General features: G+C 36.3%; 1 protein-coding gene across 2 annotated transcripts in view; it reads right to left on the bottom strand.

The window, feature by feature from the left end:
- Positions 1-20,719, bottom strand: part of trpc5a (transient receptor potential cation channel, subfamily C, member 5a) — a 61,192-nt gene that overhangs the window by 28,918 nt on the left and 11,555 nt on the right. For both annotated transcript variants that reach the window (XM_026204532.1, XM_026204531.1), the window contains exons 2-3: positions 18,338-18,732; positions 11,500-12,021 (exon numbers count right to left, since the gene is read on the bottom strand). In XM_026204532.1, the coding sequence (XP_026060317.1) occupies positions 11,500-12,021; positions 18,338-18,724 (909 nt within the window). In that variant the 5' untranslated portion in view covers positions 18,725-18,732. The remainder of the gene's footprint in view (positions 1-11,499; positions 12,022-18,337; positions 18,733-20,719) is intronic.

The raw sequence follows: 20,719 nt of genomic DNA, 5'->3' as shown, positions 1-20,719 counted from the left end.
GAATCATAACTAAATAGTAGTGCTTGATGAGGTATGAAGTGGTTTAATCGATACATAAGTATCTGTAGAATGTATTTAACACTAGGAGGCAAGTAAGTTTAAAAATATATTTAATGCTTTGCTGAAACTGATAATGCAGAATATGCATGCATAAGTTTAGGAGAAAATTAGAGAATTTTCTGAATTAATCAAATTGAGCATTCACACGGTTTCCCTACAGCAGTGATCACTGCCCTGGACACGTGGTTTCATGGAAAGTTTTACATTTGTATTTTACTTTTTATGATGGCTATGCATATTAGTCTTATTGTGTCTTGATATCAAAACATATTTTCTTACAATCTTGACTTATCTCTTATCTTACAGCTGATGTAAAATATTCTTATGATGCAGAAATATAAAACTGTTCAAAAGTTTGGGGTCAGTAAGTTTTCGTTCAGCAAGGATGCATTAAATTGATCAGAAGTGATAGGATAGAATTCTGTTTGAAATAAATGCTGTTTTTTTAACTTTCTATTCCTTATCCTTAAAATCCCAAAATATTATTACAGTGCAACTGTTTTATAACATTGATGATAAAAATAAATGTTTCTTGAGCAACAAATCTGCATATTAAAATGATTTCTGAAGTGTCATGTTACAATAAAGACTGGAGTAATGGATGCTGAAAATTCAGCTTTGTATCACAGACATAAATTTCATTTTAAATATATTAAAACAGAAAACTTCTTAATAAATTTTTTATTAACACTGTCTATGATCACTATGGGGATTTGGCTGTAGCTACCTTACATATACATATCCATGCATATTAGAATATGTTTTGTTTTTGATACAAACAGTTCCTCTTTGTAAACAGACCAAGATCAATAATTTAACAAACACAGCAGAAACACGTGCTAAAATTATTAAATGGGCATATGCATATTTGCAGACTGAATAACTTCATTTACACACACACATACATACACACACTCTTAAGATTACAGAGTTGTACATTAAAAAAACTAACAAAATTACCCACAATGCTGACTGTAGTATATAAACACAGGTACAGAATACTGCAATAGGTGGAGCCTGTAGGTATATTCACATTAACAAATGCATATTGTCAACATTTTGTGTAATATGTTGTCAGAGAAATCCCTCGTCGTTGTCATAACTTCCCTGTGTTGATTGAAGTTGTCTACTTCAATCTGCTTGTCACAGAGACACTGCAGCGCTGGTTAATTTATACAGCCCTGCTATTCTTACCAAGTGAGATGAATAAATGACAAGGAAAGACTACGCATGGTAGTGTGTAGAAGCAGACGGGCAGCGAGCTGAAACTCCAGTTCACACACAAGCTGCCGGGGATAAGCCTGATGTTACTGTAGCCAGAAATTCATCTTTTTTTATGGTTGGAATAAGCTCTCTGTCTCTCTGCCTCTTAGCTTCCTGTTACCTCTTTGGCTCCTTCCCTGCATCATCCTTCCTGCTTAGTCCAATTTACAGCCCATATTAATGTTTTATGGTACTACGAATGAGCAAAACAGCACATACTGTATGCAACTTTTAACAGTGCATGGCATCATAAGTAAGACAGATTTGCACAGGAAGCTTGTACTATTAAATGATAAAACATAATTGCACAGTATGTTGAGTTTCTACAACAGTAAACTACAACTATACACATACTTGAATAATCAAAGTTTTATTTACAACTTTGAAAAATACTTTTTACAGTTTAAAGCTAAAACTTAAAATAAAGGGAAACAAATTAAAAAAGATAAATTTAAAGGAAACTATTAAAATTAAAAGTACTGAAATTCCTAAAACTAAACTAAAATGCCCAATAATTTCCTATAATCTCTCTATTATACTATGAATATGAGGGCCAAAAACTAAAGCAAACTTTATCACAGCTTATCTTGGATTCCTATAATGAAACACATCATCAAAGCAGAGAAGCATTGATTGACTTTACACACAAGGTCCAAAATAGCAGAATGGAGCAGTAGAGCGCTAGAGAGAAAGAATAAATCTATTTCTCTCTCCTCCCTCACTCCATCAGAACAAAAGCAGCCATTGCTGCTCAGTTGGCCGGGAGCGATCCAACCTACCGACCAGGCAGAGTGAGAAATTGATTTGTGTTGTATTATTCAGCAACAATTTGTTCTCAGTCATATCTACTTTCACTGTCTTTTCTATCTATCTCTGGTCCTTTCACCCCCATCTGTGTGTTTGACTTGGATCAGTAAGAGAGAGTGAACGAGAGATATGCTGTGAGAGAGAGAGACCGGAGGTAGCGTACTCTTGTCCCAGGGTGCCGTCAGCGAGAACAGAGAGAGCAATTCCTCCGGCAGGGTGCAGAACTAAAAATACAGGGCGATATCCAATGTTCATCCAGTATCCGATGTGAAGAAGAACAAGTGCCAAATCAGTGTTCTCCTACCTGCCACATTTCATACAAAAGTGGAAATTCATTTACTTAACTCTCAAGTTGTTCTACACCCATCTGACTTTCTTTTTTGGAACATAAAAGCAAATATTGTGCACAATGTCTAAGCTGCTCTTTTCTGTACAATGAAAGTAAATAGGGATCCAATTCAAATTTCAGTCTGTTCCTCACACAATGTTATCATAAGACTTTTATGTGGCTAGTTCCCTGTTTGTTGGTCATTTTGAGTTATGTTGTGACAACATAGGGGGTTTACTTGAGAGCCCCAATGCTTTCTGACTTTCAGAGAAAACGCCAATGAATTTTGGCAAGTGGATTTTGCATACCTGAGCCACTACCTGTGCATACAGGTATAAATACGGTACAGTTGCATCCACTCATTACTTGTGCAGGCCACGAGCATTGCCTTCAGTGTTTGGCCATCCAACATTTTGAAGCTGCGTCCGTGGATAAATCATGCGTTCATTGCAAGCATATGAGCCTGGCTTCGCTGCAATCTCACCTCTCTCTCCTCACGAGATATGGAGTGGTTGCCTTGAAATCCTATTTTGAGTGAGCAACATCCATTTCTTGTGGCCTCAAATTTAATGCATTAAACCTTTGTGACCATAGCAACCCTGGATTATCAGATATGGATGTATTAATATTTTATTTTGAATTAAATTATTATTTTAATTATTCAAGAAATTATTACATTATTAAATGATTTTATTAACCATTTTGATCATGGATTTTCAAAACTGTGGAATCGATAAAAAATTTTTATCCATCTGCAATCCCGGGTTACTATGGTCATGCAGGTTTGTTTACGCATAAATCTCTTGGCCAGGACATAAGGATGTCGTAACTTCGACAAAAATGATCCAACGCTATTTCACGACCAATTCGTACCTATTGCACGAGTTGGCTAATCCGCTAGACCTCACTCGTAAGACCTCACTCGTACGATTTTGTAAAATTTGTCTAGACACCAGTAGCGTGTATGTTTAGGGGCGGGGTTAGGTATAGGTCATTTGTTCAAATTCATACGAATTGTGCAATTCGTAAAATATGTAAGATTTAGCCCAAATCGTATTAAAGCTGTGGTAGGTAACTTTTGACGCTCTAGCGGTTAATAAACAGAACTGCTTACATCTCGCGGAAGAACATCGTAGCCGGATCTACTTCTCTCTGTTTATGTCTATGAAGAATCACAAAGGTACTGAGTTACTCCGCCGCGGTACCCCCGAAGCAATCTAAAATAGTCAGAATATAAACACTTATTATAGGTGCACCCTAGTGATTCAGGACAAGCTAAAAACACGGTTTGGAAAATGGATTCATGGTGTACTCACTTATTATATAAATTTTTCTACATTTTGAACACAAACAAAGTTATGGACCGCAGCTCTGATTGGTTGTTTTTTACCGGGAGCGGATGACTTTCTGCAAATGGCAATAGGAGCACTGGGAGGAGCCAGAGGAGCTTGATTTTTTCACAGATTATCTGTCTCATATTCTACTGTCAGGACATAATGACAGGTTTAACAAATATGTAAAAAATATATTTTTACAAAAGTTACCTTTGCAGCTTTAATTTGTATGAAAGAGGTCGTGCAAATTCATACTAAATAGCCACCTCATAAAATATTTACGAATTGCAGTGGGATCAGGCTGAATGATCTCGTGGCCATGACATATTATCACGTTCCCACAAATGAATATCTTTTGGCCACGACATATTACCACTTTCCACGAGTTAATATTGTGGCCACGACAAACTAAGTGAACCAAACATGTCCACTCCCAGTCACCATACTATTCCAAAATAATATTTACAGAATTTACTGAGAAGAGATGTTGTTGTGAAGGGGAGGTGAGGTTAATGGTTTTGATTAAATATTAAATTAAATATTATAAACACTGCAATATTCCATAAAACAATAAGAGTGGTTAATTTTGATTTCTTGGTGACTTTAAATCACTGAAATGCTCAACCATTTTCAAGTTCCACTCAATAACACTGACCAAAGCCCACTTCATAGAGTTCTGTCAGCAGCAGTTGCATCTATTGATGCACATGAATACAGCACTGCATTCAAGCAGCAGTTCAGATGAGAGGTGAGGTAAAGAGATTGAAGCACAGCGGTTATTGAGCAAAATGCTTTGAGTATGGGTATGTAATCCTTATCGATTCAAGAAGCGAGTGAGCGAGATGTGGGGTGGGGGATGCTGACTGCACTGATGTTCCCCTGCAGTAAATCAACTTTCCAAAATTACAGAAAAGAAGAGATGATAGAAGGACTGGGGGTGAGGGGGAGAGGTACAAGAGAAGAAAAGAATGATGAGGGAACAACATAAGAAGAAGGATAGGAGGGTCCTACACATAGGAGGTTATCTACACATATGGGATTTTGCCAGTTTAATCATCTGCCAGATAAAAATTGTAAGCCTGATTGCAAGATTCAAGGTATCCTTCATGTTCATAGTACAAACAATGAGATACACACCAAAGCTGTATACTGTATTTAACAATAAGGCTGGGCGATCTGTCCCAAATTTTTCATATCAGTGGATATCGACAATAATCATGATAAAAAAGTTTAAAGTCAGACAATTGAATTTCAATCAATGGTCAGAATATGACAAACACAACGTTTTTAAATTCTTTTCACTTTTCCAGTCACAGTTTTGTGTTCCCTGACTTTGATGACGCATGTCTTCAGCACAGTTTGCAGTGCAGGCTGCAGTATTAATAATATTAAAGGGGGGTGAAATGCTCGTTTTCACTCAATATCCTGTTAATCTTGAGTGCCTATAGAGTAGTACTGCATCCTTCATAACTCCAAAAAGTCTTTAGTTTTATTATATTCATAAGAGAAAGATAGTCTGTACCGATTTTTCCCGGAAAAAAACGAGTGGTCGGAGGCGTGACGTGTGGGCGGAGCTAAAGAATCACGAGCGCCAGTAGGCTTTTGCGTTGAGCGCGTCTGGAAGCTGTGACACCCTGAGGACAAAACCAACCAAAACAAACCATGCCTAACAGTCAGATTCAGCGTATATTTATGATCCAGAATCAGATCCAGAGGCTGAAATTGAACAAGAGCAGCATCAGGAATCAGTCTCTATGTGGTATGTACTTAAACTGTATATATTTGCTTAGCGGTTTTGGAAAATGACTAAGTTCCACTTTGTCGTCTTTTTTTTTTTTTAAGCTGTAACGTTACATGTGGAAAGTGCAGTTTGATGACAACATCGCATGTTGTTTACTTGATGTGCTTACACGCCGATAGCTAAGTTAACAACACAGAGATATTTGAAGCAGTTTTACTCACCGCCTGCGGTTCCAACACACGATTGTGACCCTTTTTCGTTTCGACTGCATTATCCTTAAGAAATAAACGATACGCAAATCTGGCGTCAAACTGGGCCTTGTTTGTAAAACAAGCATCTTCGAAATGCAGGGGAACAAACACAAACACTTGCACAACTCCGTTGATGCTCTGTAAAAAAGAAACTCCATCCACTGGTCCCTTAATGCTGTTTCTCTTTTGGTAATCTGTGCAGGGTTGTCTTGCCCTGGCAACCAAAAACACACTCCTTTTGTAACATTTCGCGACACTCTCGCTCTGATCAGTGAATGTCTGTTGTGCTCTCAGTGCTCTGCTATACGGGAGCGCGCGCTCTTCCGGCAGAAGTGCCCTCAGGACCCTTATAAAGAAATTCCGCTCCATCTAACGTCACACAGAGGCATACTCGAAAAAAACTTTCCGAAACTTGGGACAAAACGGAAGTAGTATTTTTGGAACAGAAATACTCCTTCAAACGTACAACTTAATTTTTTAAACTTTGCATTTCACCCCCCCTTTAAGTTTTCTCTTAAACATAGACATTTGTCTCTTAAAAATGCACATTAGACAGTAGCTTGAGTTGACAGTATTAGTAGCTATTCTGTACATTCAATGTTTCCTTGGAAAATTAAATATAATAAATTTAATAAATGTATAATTTAATAATTAAAAAAAATAAATGAAGTTAATTAAGTTATATAATGAGCTGATGCACTAAAATTGCTAAAATTAAAACAGAAATAAACCTTTATAATATATAATAAAAATGTCAAAATCACAAATCCAATTTTTTTATTTAAAATGAAAATATAAAAATAAAAACAAATTAAATCAATTAAAAAAATAGTAATACATGGCAAATACCTAGAATAAATAAGTTTAAGTAATATAAATATTTAAAAAAAAATTATTAAATACAAATCTAAAAATTACAAAAGCACATCATGAAATTACTAAAAAGGAAACTAGAATTAAAACAGAAACTAATCATATAAAAAAAATTAAGGTCATTTCGAATTAGTAATAAACACTATAATAGGACTTAAATGATACCAAATAACACGGATACATAATGTTTGAAGATTGTTCCAATTCCCAAGCTTAAGAATCAGCAACAATTATATCTTCAAAATGAAAAATCCTCAAACCAAGTACAGTAGATGTCTTGTTGACATTTGTGTGCTAGGTTGCGTAATCCTTCAGCAGTAAAAACAACAAAAGAGCAGAACCGGTTTTGTCCCATTCAAAGACAGCTCTAAGCAACACAAAGGCTCTTCCTGGGACCTGTGAACGTATAATGAAAACCATAAGCAGCATTATCTGTCACATCGATGCCCCTGAGTAATGTTTCAAGAAAGCCTGTGTTGCTTTATTCCAGATGTATTTGATTCTCTGCACTCTCCTCGCCCTTTCAACCCTGTTTAGAATTACAGCGTCATCTTCTCTGACTCATTTAATTTTCATGTCAAATGAAGACAAATTACTGTGTGAAATCTGGAGTATAACGCTGGTAACCTTTTCTCAATATTTAATCTCATTCTATAAAACTTTAATCACTGAAAATATAAAGGCACACTAAATGGGCTCCTAATAGACTTCATCTCTCTTTTCCCATAGCATTTCGGCTCAAAGCCCCACATCTGTCTTGACCCTCTTTCCGATGTGTGTACACGTACAGCATTGTGATCTGTATTCACAACAGAGATCCTTGAGTCACACAAAATAATTAGAGATAATTTGAAGAGCAGACTCGCAGGTCAGAGCCAGCATCACCTCTGACTGATAGGAAGAGAAACGAAAAATACTGACACAAGCTCTCAAATCCTCAGTTTGGAGCATGTACCAGTTCTGCAAGAGACTGTTTGTTTTTCAGAATGAAAAAGATCACTGGAATCTCCCTGGAAAGCCAAAGACAGTTTTCAAAATTCATTTACATGGAAGCTCTCTTCATAAACTCGAGGTGGTTTCCAATGCACCATCAAAATGTTGTTATCCTTGTTTTAGTGGAATGGCTGGTACTTTTCACATTGTTTGATTGAAGACCTTTATAACCTTTAATGTAAGTGTTAGATTAACCTTGCATGTTTCCTTTTATAACTTAAGTCCCACTGTTAACCATGTGCCAGTTTGTTTTCTGGATAACTGACATGTTGCAACTTATTGTTCAAAAGTATGGTTAATAAGAAGTCTCTTATGCTCACAAAAGCTGCATTAATTTGATCAAAAACACATCTTAAAGGAACACTCCGACTTTTTGGGACTTTAGCTTATTCACAGTATCCCCCAGAGGTAGATAAGTCCATACATACCTTTTTCATTTCTGTGCGTTCTGAAAGTGTTATTTGACGCACCCACCGTTAGCCTAGCTTAGCACAAAGACTGGATGTAAATGGATACTGTTAGCATAGTAATCCCAATAAGTGACAAAATAATGCAAACATTTTCCTATTTACATGTTGTGATCTGTATAGTCACAGCGTGTACAAATAACAAGGCTATATGAGACAGAGACCATTTTTAATCGTGTAAATACTGGGAACTATATTCTCACTAGGCGTAGGAGCACAGCTAACGTTACTTGGGCGGAGTGTATACTTGTGCGGAGTGATTAGCGCAGCACACGAGACGCGCTGTTGATGGTTCCGTAAACAAAACAAGTGACTAGCTAGACGTGACTCGTAATCATGGCTGACTTTGAGGAATTGTCAGACTCAGAGGAATTTTACTGTGTATCAAACCAAGATCCAGAACCATATAGTTTTGAGCCAGAATACACAGACGAGGAGTTACAAACTTTGGAAGCTGTAAGACAAGATGTCAAAGGGAGAATCAGAACGAACACAGACTGGTGCTGTAAATGTGGAACAAGCCAACCTATGCCGACAGAAACCGAGTGCCTTTGTTGTAATGATTGGGACTGGGTATTGCCATCAATGTCAAGGCTTGATGACAATCAAAATATTTGCATCACTACCACGGAAGATTTTGTTGTTGCCGTTGTCGTTTTTTTTCCCCATTGTGACAAGATCAACTGGAAGAAACGCCCAATGCCGAGTGAACCTAATGGTCAGCTGTCCACCAAATAAGTGATTTTGTTATACTGATGACGAGCAGTGTGTTCATGACAACACAATAATAACAATAAAGGGGATACACGGAGCCCCTATTCACGTAATAGTGTCACTACTAAGGTTATATTACATTAGCATGGCACTGTTACAGTATGGCTAATGTTAGTCATCTCAAAACATAACGGAACACTTACCACAGCAACAGGTGATCCAATTTGTCTTGTCTTTATTATCGATGGGATGGCTGTATCCTTTAGCACACGTGTGGCAACTTGCATTTTTTTCCAAAATAGTCGCCTACAGTAAAATGTTCAGAGCAAACGAAATACTTTGTGATGGTGTTTACAGGTGTGTTTGGATCTATTTCCAGAGCAAGTATCCATTGATTCATCAGGTCAGCGTTTTGGGTTGGAATTCTATGAAACATCATAGTATTACCTTGTCTCCCCTTTTTATTGTCGCAGCTCTTTACAATACAGCAAACACCCATGATTGTACACTATAAATTTACTATCTAGTAATTGCTGACTCTATTACTCTGAGCGAACTCTCTTCTCCTCACCACCGCGCGTCTCGTGTGCACGTATCCACTCCGCCCAAGTAATGTTAGCTGTGCTCCTACGCCTAGTGAGAATATAGTTCCCAGTATTTATACGATTAAAAATGGTCTCTGTCTCATATAGCCTTGTTATTTGTACACGCTGTGACTATACAGATCACAACATGTAAATAGGAAAATGTTTGCATTATTTTGTCACTTATTGGGATTACTATGCTAACAGTATCCATTTACATCCAGTCTTTGTGCTAAGCTAGGCTAACGGTGGGTGCATCAAATAACACTTACAGAACGCACAGAAAAGGTATGTATGGACTTATCTACCTCTGGGAGATACTGTGAATAAGCTGAATTCCCCAAAAGTCGGAGTGTTCATTTAAGCAGTAATATTGTGAATTTTTACTACAAATGAAAATTATTGTAAAATATTAACATACTTCTTTGATGCAAAGCTGAATTTTACACATCATTAATCCTATATTCAGTTTTACGAAATCCTTCTATAATATGCTGATTTGGTGCTCAAGAAATGCGTCTTCTTATTATTAATGTTGTGCTGCTGGATTCTTCAGGATTCTTTGATTAATAGAAAGTTGAATATACAATTATTATTATTTTTTTGTAGCAATGTAAAAATTTTAAGGCATCCTTTCTTTAAAAAAAGTGTACAATTCATGCCGAATGGCCATAATATATACAATGAATCGCACACTGATACAATATTGTATTACATTGACTTACACTCTTAAAAAATATAGGCGCTTCACAATGCCATAGAAGAAACTTTTTTGGTCTAAATGGTTCCACAAAAAAACCTTTAACTTCTGAAGAACCTTTCTTTTTCAAAAAAAGGTTCTTTGTGGCAAAAGAAGGTTCTTAAGATTATTAAAAGGTAAGAAAGAGATGGTTCTTTAAAGAACCTTTGACTGAATGGCTATCTGTGGAACTATTCTATGCTATTCTATGGCATCATTATGAATAACCTTTAAAGCACCTTAATGTTTAAAAGTGTACAGCAGCAAAATCAAACTGCTGAAAGAAATGAAATCCAAATGTTGCAGCTAAGTTTATCTCAAACTCAATATATGGTACATCCTTTGCAGCCAGTAAATGTACAGCTAAAATACACTTCCTGCTTCAACAAAATGCTGGAAATATTCTACCTAGCACATTACTCCCTTCCCTTTTTTCCCAAAACCTAGTGATCTGCCTACAGAGGTAGCATTTTAAAGCATCATTGGAGCACTTCCAGTAGAAGAGCTGTTCCAAAAGGTAGGTTTAAAAACGTAATTATGCTGCCTTCATTTAGCCAAATTCTAAGGTAGCATCATGTATCTTTGGAGAATGCAATCCCATAATGCACTTCAACGAGCTCAGTGAAAAAAATAATTAATCCAAGCTGGCAGCTGCTCATGTAAAATTTTGCATTGATGAATAAAATTTGATGCATTTATATGGCATATTTATACCAAAGAAATGTATGAATTACAAATTTATAAAGTACAAAAAATACTTTTCTTGCTGTATTTGGGTGCACCACACAAAATCTGTCAAAAAACATGTCCAGATCATATTTCAAAATACATTAGGGGAATATTTCAAAATACAAAATCAGAGAAAATAAATGATATTAAATATAAAGACTATTATTAGATAATTACATTTTTAAAACGAATCATTTTCATTTTGTTTAAAATTGTAATATGAAAAAGGAATTTATTATTTAAATAACATACATAACTTAATTTTTCAAAAAAAAAATACTTTGAAGTTAATTGTAATTTAAATAAATGCATAAGACATAAAATATTTATACTATATTGAGGTATATTTGTCTTGATTTTAATTTATGCTGATTTTAATGAAAACAAAAATGTATTATGTGAATTAAGGAAATCTAGGTTTCGTTATTTTCTGCAAATAACTCTATGATGGAACTGCAAAAAAGAGCCAATCGCTCAGCGATACACACTTTTCCCAAATGCATCAATTTTCAAAAGCTGTATAAAACCATGTGAACATCTAATTCACTTTTATGTTCGACATTAGACTGAATAGAAATGACCAGCAATACTTAATTTTTTCAAGAAGCCTCCTCACCTCTTTCTGGTGATATTTAATGGCCAGCTTGAGTTTGGCCAAGTCTCGGCATTCTCGCGGGTCCAGCTCCTCGCTTTGGTCATCACGGTGATTGAGGATGGTCTCCAGTTCACGGGAACTACGTGCCTGGTCCAGCAGGTCTTTAGCAAAGAGCTTACACTGTTGAGAAAGCTCCTCGTACTCTTGTCGAAACTCGTTCTCCACTTTACTGAGCTCCTTCAGTTCCCAGCCCAGTCTGAACGCTGTTAGGATGGGATCCTCGCTGGAAAGCGCGATGAGAGAGGGGCTGGCGAGCGCTTTATAGATGTTGAGACGGGACCGAGAGTGACGCAAGCTGTCCACCTCAGAGCTGGACACACACTCTACACAGTCACAGTGGATCTGGTGCGGCCGAGGGATGGTGACTTTGCGTTGGACCAGGAGTTTGATGATCTCATAGTTGTTTGTGTGGGCGGCGAGCATGATGGGAGTGATGTCAGGTGTGAACTCAGAAAACTGTGCGTCCATCATTAATGATGGAACCTGAGAAAGAGGAGACAAGAATGAAAGTGTGAAAAGCACCTGCACAAGCTGCTGAGAGTCTATCAGTGTGGCAATCCACAAACCCACTGCATGTAAACACAAACTACACAGCAAACATCAGAATACAGACGACTGGAGTGCAGCCAGCTCTCCTCAGAGGAACTAAAAACCACAAATGAGCTCTCTTATATCCAGCTGCTTGCTGTATCAGCCATGAGATTATATGGGGGAAAAAACTGGCCATTTAGCTGGTCGATGAGAAAAAAAAGGTCCTACACAGAGAAAAAGAAAAAAAAATGCAGAAGCTGTGCTTTACTATAATTATAATATGATTAACAACATTTAACAGATTAAATTTACAGTAAAATTAACTAAACACATTTACTAAATTCCGATTTTACATCTGTAATATACTGATAACCACCATAATAACAGGTGGCACAGAGAAAAACACATAAAGAAAATTTATCATGAGTAGGTTGTAGTATGTAAATACTAATATATAGAAGATCTGAGATATCATACACAGAAATACAAAACACTATACAGGTGACACTAAAATAATGCAATGAACATTAATTTAACAACATACAGTTTAAGATAAGGCCCCAATGGACATACAATAAGTGATACAAAAAAAATCATGTTGCAGCTAATAATTCAGAATATATGAAATCACCCTGCAGCAAATCTATACAGGTGGAGCTAGGGAAGGTGGAGGGTTTCTAAAGTTTGGTGCAACTGCTACAGCAAGCACTAGCTGAGTATTTGAATTTAGAGTAGCAAGTTCACTGGCTGTTGATATCGAAAGAAACCAAACAGCTTCGGCAAGTGAATAAATTCACTTGGATTTCACTTTGGATTTATTTAATTGAAAAAACATCAAATGTGAGCTGACAGTTATTAAATTCTGAGAGTTTTTCACTGTAAATTAAAGGTGACTTGTTCTTTTTCACTATTCATTTAACAGTATATCACAGTAAAATGACATGAAATGTACCATTAGATATCGAAGGCAATTTACGTTAACCAAATAACAGGTTTCTATTGTAGCCATTTTTTATCGTTAACTTTACGACCTCAAACTCCTCTGAGTACAAGTGGAGTGGAATGGTTGATCAAACAAAAAGTCATCCAACAACTGTAGACAATTAGAGAGGTTGACTAGCTTCAATATTTTAGCAGTGGTGCATTTAAAGCAAGACCCAACTGTCAAATAACACAGAGACTCAATTTCACAAAGAACTTGTTTGCTTGCTAATAGCTATGTATTTTTACATTAAATAACACAAATAACACCGAGCAAAAATTATAAAATCTATTTATCATGTTAAATAAAAAATTTTTGAGACCATTTCATCCACTCTCATTTTGATATTATCATTTCCTAACTGCAGCAACAAACAAAAATGATTTGCGAATAATAATTGTTTTGAACTGGTTCTTTATATTGAATTAATCGAAAGGATTCACAAAACTACTTCAAACCCACTACTCCCTCTTGACGTGTATCTATCACTTGGAATCAGACTTAGTGAATGGATCATGCACAATTTCACTGAACCATGAGTCAATTTTTGTAATTAAAGGTTCGTAATTAAAGCTATTTTTTTATCAGCTATAGAATATAATAAAGAACAGAATAGTACCAGAGAGCAGATCAAAGACACAATACACATCAGAAGGAGTAGCCAAGACTGGAGCTTTACATTTGATGCATATTTTCGGGGATGAAAGAGGAAATGTTCACTTGACAGAAAAGAAAACTGGTTAAAACATAGACGCTTCCAGAACATGATGTGAGACAGTCCTAATACGCTCCTCCTCTGTCTTTCACCCCTCCCCTCACAAACACAGACGCTACATGAGAGCATTACTGATGAAACATGAGAGGAAGACAGTTTACAGTATGAGTGAACAGAAAAACACTAAAGATGATTGAGGAGAACCGCATATATGTCATGCTGTCCTTGCAGCTGTGTGCCATGAAGATGAACCACAAGCCAATTCACCTCTCTTTCACCTCTACTTCTTTCTGTCTTTCACCCCATTTGTACCTTTTCTCCCCATCCATCACATCCTCACTCATTCAGATGCTTTACCACGAACCATTGTATAATTCCTTCCCTTTTTATCCTAATTGTTTACCTTCGTTTAGGAGTCAAGCGCTGTACTTTCAAGAGCAGATGACTGCGTGTAAACACACAAACACACTTAAAAGCATGCATAACACCATTAACTCATTTTTAAGTGCCAGTATATGACCAAAATACTCAATCCTATCATAAAGGCAGCCATATCTGCCATAAGAACATTATGGAAATATGATTTGTGGTACGTTGGTGTTACAAGCCAGAAAGTGAGTAAGTGAGGTTTGCAAACGCATTTTATTTAGTGATTTATTTTCAGTCCATTAGTATAACAGTCCTCCCCCATAACTCCCAAGTGGCTGCAAGGGTTGCTATAGTGATCGCAATGCAAAATAGCCCATGCTCTGTGAACGGCGGGCACATGGTACAGGGGCTGGATTTCAATTTAGGCCCCACGGCACTTTCCGCAAAAAATCTCACTTGATGTATCTGCACCACCGGAGTTCACTTTAGAAAACCAAATAATGAAGCAAAAAGAACAAACCTGGCTACCGGCTTTATTTCCCCTAATGCTTGTACACTCTAACATCAAAAGTGTAGGAGCCTTGTGCCTCTCTTCTGAACCGTATTAGTGATGCAGCACTTCACTTCATAAATGTGTGCACATCTAATCCAAGAGGGAGCAACAAAGCTACCTGGAGCTGCATAAACATCACAGCTACTCCACTGCAACTCAGTGAAGCTGTAGAATAATAACAGTTACAAAATAATTCATCTGTCCAAATATTTATTCTATCCCAGGGCTCCCCAAACATTTTGCAACTGAACTCCTTAAACCTAAAATATTTACTTGAGATTTTGAGTTAATATTTGAATGATTTATCATCACATTCACAAGCTTATGGTTCTCTGATGTTGGTTGAAACACAAGTAAAAAGATTATCTTTGTTGTTGTTGTTGTTGTTGTTTTTTTAACTCTAAAAATGAAGATAGAAATATATTACTGTTGCAAATTACAAATGTCCTGTAAAAAAAAATGTGTAAAAATAACAATGTAAAATGTGTAACTCACTGAAGTCTCAGATTCTTAAAATAATGCTTATGTACCAGGTGTGTAGCATCCTATGGATAACCACAAATGATTTTAACTCCTCCCTCAGCTGTTTACAAACAAACTGAAAATTAATTTATAGTAAATAACTCTGTTCACAGTACATAATAAACTTTTAAGCATGCAAGCCAGCAGCACCACGACTCTTGAAGACCTCACAGATTACTAGAAAAGCTGAGATTTCCTTCCTTCGTTGACTTATTTTCTCTTGAAATGGGATATTAGGGTGGAACAGCCAATAATTTTTAGTTTAAAAGAATAATTTGACGTAAAAAAAAAAAGAAAAAACCATGCTTGTTTGATTTACATAATTAAAATACGGCAATTCAATACAGCTCTTGAACAATCACAATTTATTTTTACTCCAAGCAATCTGTCTTAATTTGTAAAACACAAGTTTAGTCAATCCAAGCATTAACATTTTTCATTGGCAGTAACACTGCATTACTGAAACTGGGCAGAATTTCCAGCAGGCTTTGCATAGGACTGGCTGGGGAGAGTAAATTATTAAATAAAGCTTTATTTAATGTATTTTTGTGCAAAATGAGAAAAGTTGGAAGCGTTTTAGTGTTTAATGATCAGTTATTAGGGGACTCTTTATGTAAGGCGGTGTTTTTATGATGGGAAGTGAAACTGTTGAGCACCTTGTACAGAGAGAACATATATGACTTGATAAAGTATAAATAGATTGGATTGTTCAGATCACACATGCTAACTTTAGAGTGTTGAGAACTGAACTGTCTACAGAGAAATTGTGAATGAGATGCATTAAATGAGTCAACCATGAAACTCAAGCACTGAATGCCACGAGTTTGCAAATTACTTTCATGTCAGAGAACCACTCTCCACAACTGAATAAAGTTCAGTAAAATAATTCTATTTTTTTAAGTGAAGAAGAACTGTGAAGGCTTTTCAATGGAATTGCTGTATATGAAAAAAATTATTCAATGGAATTGCTGTACATGAAAAAAAAAAGATTTATAATTTAATTAATTTAATTAATCTGCATTTCCTGCTCAGCTTTACATCAGCTATTCATTTGTAGATGAGAGTGATTATATATGTATCATTGATTCTACTCCTCAGAAAAGGGCATTCACAACCTCAAGCCCTGATAAATTCATAGTGATAGCTTTTGTGTGCAGTAGCTTCCTTCTGCCACCACGCTGTACAAATGAACATCGTTCACAGTGAATACTGCTGTCACATGCCCTTTTACAGTGTATTTTAACAGAACTCGCTTGAAGTTCCCTTTCATCCTCCACTGGCCACCAAATCAAGCATGCCGCAAAACTCGATCTATGAGAATACAGGAATTCAAACTTTTCAGGTTAATCTTACCATTGAATGAGGGGAAAGATTAGAGGATAACAAAATGCAATCCAATAAAGATTTGTTGTGCTACGTGAGGTGAAAATCAAATCTAAAAGATATATCTCTCCCATCTCATCTTTTCTATTAGCTTTGGAACACCCACTCATCTGAACACATGCACATAGAGTACAACCACAAATATGAACAGTTCCCACCTGCATACACACTGTTCACAAAAACCATTGCATATGTAGGAAAACACCGACAAAATACATATTCAAGCACTATATATGTACTGTGTGTCCTAACCAGGTGTGCAGGGTTGGGAATCAAGAACTGGTGGTTATTCAGAATAAGTTCTATTTTTGGCAAAGGTACTTGTATTCAATTATTTTATTGACGTTCAGTGCCCCGATGAATATAATGTTCATTCTATCGTTGATGTGGTTTAAATGCTGTACTAAAGAACCACACCACGAAAGCATTCTTGTTTTGCAAATAAATGTACATCACCACAGCAAGAGGAATTATGGTTTAGCTGAATTATGAGCTTACAGACACGAAAGAATCAGTTCTTCTTTTTATAGAATCAGTCAAAATATAAAAATGCATTGAATCATAATTATTTGAGGAAAGGCTGATCTTCTGAATCATTGAGGTCCTTTGGTTCTAATCAGCAACAATAAGCATTTTCAGGAACACGTTAAACAATGTATTTTATTTGTGAACTTTTGTTAAGCTATGCTTTGTAATACTTAACTTTTTTATTTTATTTTTTGGATCCTCAGTCATCAAAGCTAGGTAAATATTGGCCACAGACACAAAGATTTCAATCAAATTTTACCAAGACGATCACTCGCTAAAAACTCCCACAGATTGTGTTTTCAGGCAATTTCAAGTCTTATTTTGATGTAACAATGTGATTATATCTAAGTGTGATTTGCTTGATTACTTTTTTAAATTAGTTTTCCCATTCGTGAACGTGGAGTGCGCACAAACAGAAGAGGTGGGATCTATCACATGAACCAATCATAGTCGATCAAAACCTGTCGTATCTAATCATATCACAATGGAGGCATTGCCTACTCTCATGTGCCTTTCCTCCATTCATCTTCAACTACCCTATCAATCTCACCGCATGCTAAGGGGGCTGTTAAAATTCAATAGGCTCAGGGGAGGTGATATAGACTATAATGATTATAGACTAGATAGACTATAATAGATTATAATGTATTAATTGTATTGTTTTATTTTTGTACTACATTTTTTTATTTATTTTTTATCATCCAATATTTTGAAGAGGCATTGCCGCCGTTGCCTCCTCAAAGTATTCTTTGGGGGGCGTATGACTGTAAGACTTTACTACATCATTCACGGTTCTTCACTGTGGTTTCCTGCTCTTTTGCCACAATTTGTTCACCATGGTTCTTTGATTGGTGGAATTTTCTTTACAGCATCATGGGAAATGTAGTTTTCACCAGGAATTTTGCTGTTAATATAAGTACGAATATATAATCGATTAACAACTTTCAAGCTCATAAGTTTTAATTAAGTTACAGTCAATTTCCTTATGGAGAAATTTGTTGCATTGCACCTGGTCAAAAGCAGTGTAAACCAGCTTAAAAGTTCAGGTTGGCTGGTCACCAGTACATGTGGCACTGGTATCCCTCTAAGGCTTCTTTCAGACCAAGTCTAGACTAGAAAGCATAAACCAGCCTGGACCACGATAGAAATGAATAATGATGCAAAGTGTCTCTTTTTAGCCGAGAAAAGCATATAAAACCTCAACACAAATACGGACCTGTTTTTCTCCACTGGGTTTCCTGTGGGACAGCAGTAACTCTACAGCTCCCACCACTTCTTTGCGGATGGCGTAGAGCAGAGCGTCTCCAGTGTTCACTCCGTGATCCAGAAGCAGCTCCATCACCTCAAGGTTCTCATTCTCAATAGCGATTAGTAGCGCACTGCGGCCCAATGGATCCACACAGTTGACGTCAATATTATAGTAGACCTCCGCCTCACGTAGTGCATGCTGGACCCCTGCATAGTCACCCTTTTCCACGGCCAAAAGGAACGAACGCTCCTCTGGGGAAAGCTCTACCTCCGCCCGGACGATCTGTAAAGGGATTCGGTCCCGGTACGGAGAGTAGCTGCTCTTTTTGTAGTACAGATGTGACATGGGATTCATGATGGATGCTGGTAGAAGGAAAAAAATAAACAGAGAGAGAGAATAAGAGAAGAGCTGTAATAATTTAATATTCACTAACAAACAGGAAATGGGCACTTGATAAAGAGTGAGTCAGCTTACTTGCTGTTTGCCAGTGGTAATAGTATACATTTATGAAATAAATATTTTATAATTCCACAGAAGTAATTTCAATTATCTTGAAAAAAAAATTATATATGCTTTTTGAAGTTTAACCAGGGATAAAAAGAAGTGAACTTATAGGAAGATATGACAAATCAATAGGTTAACATTGATATTCACTACATCTACAAAAACACTTACTTGAAATTACTTTTTACAGTACTTTGCCTCAAGTCATTTTTCTTAATGGACACAATGTGGTCACAAGCAACAGCTAGCTGTTATTATGTTCAGTCATCAAACTGTGGTCACAGTAATTCAGCTTGGCCATATTTACTATTAAAAGAGTTAGAGCAAATTCCGGTGTGTGTGTGTGTGTATATGTGTGTGTGTGTGTGTGTGTGTGTGTGTGTGTGTGTGTGTGTGTGTGTGTGTGTGTGTGTGTGTGAGTGTGTGAGTGTGTCTCTGTGTGTGTGTGAACATAATGGTATTATCACACTCTATTATCACTTTTTCTTTTAGGGGAAGTCATTTAGAAAAAGGTGAAGAGTTGATATTTAATAATTATGTAATTTGAGAGTTGAGTGCAGTGATAATTTGTTTAATTATCACATTTCTTTGTTTTACTAATATTTACATAATTTGGCCATCTCTTTTAAGGCCACTCTCATATTTATACAGAGAAGAAGTGACAGTTTCTGTGATTTGAATCGGAATCAAATTTAAGTCTTAAAGTTGCATTATGTAAGTGTTTTGTATTTTTTTAATTGGTTGAGGATATTTTGGTTCATAAGTGAGTCAAATATAAACAGATTCATTCAGATTCATTAATTGATTGATTCAGTTAACTATTCTGCAAGTGACATCGTTTCACCAGTAGTTGACGACAAACGTTCATGACAAATTTATCCATAATCCTCTCTTCAAATCTGCTAGAAACTCCAGGAAGCAAATGGCAAGCATTAATCCAATCATTAACTACATGTTATATTCTTTCAGAGCAAAAAAAAAGCTGACAGCATGAAGGTTGGTCTATTAAATGACCAATCAGAATGGATATTGAAATGACGCAATGCTGTTTGCTTCAGAGTTGCATCCCCAGTCCATTTACAAAACCAATCAAGAGGAAAACCATTCAAGCCAATCAACTTTCAGTATCAGTTCAGAACATCATCAAACCACCATGATATTAAAACAACAGATGAAGATACAATTACATTTTAAACAAAATATCAATAAAATCCATACAAATAAAGGCTCATATAAATAGAACTACTTCAGCTCATCATCACGAGTCTGGGTAGGCTGCTTAGATAGACCCAACATCAGACCGCTTACTTGAATCAATTACTTTTACATTTAATTGTCCAAACAGTTAATATATATACAAAATGTGTGGTTTTCAATAGGATTTGTGTTTAGACAATCACACTATAATTGTACATATAAAATGTTAAATGAACGTTGATCACATTTACTTGGCCACTGTCTATGGACAGTATCTGGCAATGCTTCAAAGGTAAACAAACTGTAAAATCATTTTAAAGTGAGATTAGTTGCAGAAACCTCTGAATATGGCTTAGCCTACTAGTTTAATTCCTATGGGTGTAGTTTGCAAAACTTGGCTGTTGGGTCCATGTAAACAGTGCTATATGGTAACTTGTCTTACATCCTTCCCATGGTATTCCTGGTATCTTGATATGGAACTAGATTCATATTTTTAGCTGCCTTTAATTTAAAAATTGGATATAACTTCGTACACACTGTGTTGGTGAGCAATACTAAACATTAAACTTTTATTGCAGACCCGCTTCCCTGTTAGGCTGCTATTATAATAACACACTTATGAATGCATTTCTCATTCATTTATACAGA

This window comes from Carassius auratus, chromosome 26 (assembly GCF_003368295.1).
Source record: "Carassius auratus strain Wakin chromosome 26, ASM336829v1, whole genome shotgun sequence".
In the NCBI taxonomy this organism is placed as follows: Eukaryota; Metazoa; Chordata; class Actinopteri; order Cypriniformes; family Cyprinidae; genus Carassius; species Carassius auratus.
This window is presented reverse-complemented; position numbering and strand designations above follow the sequence as displayed.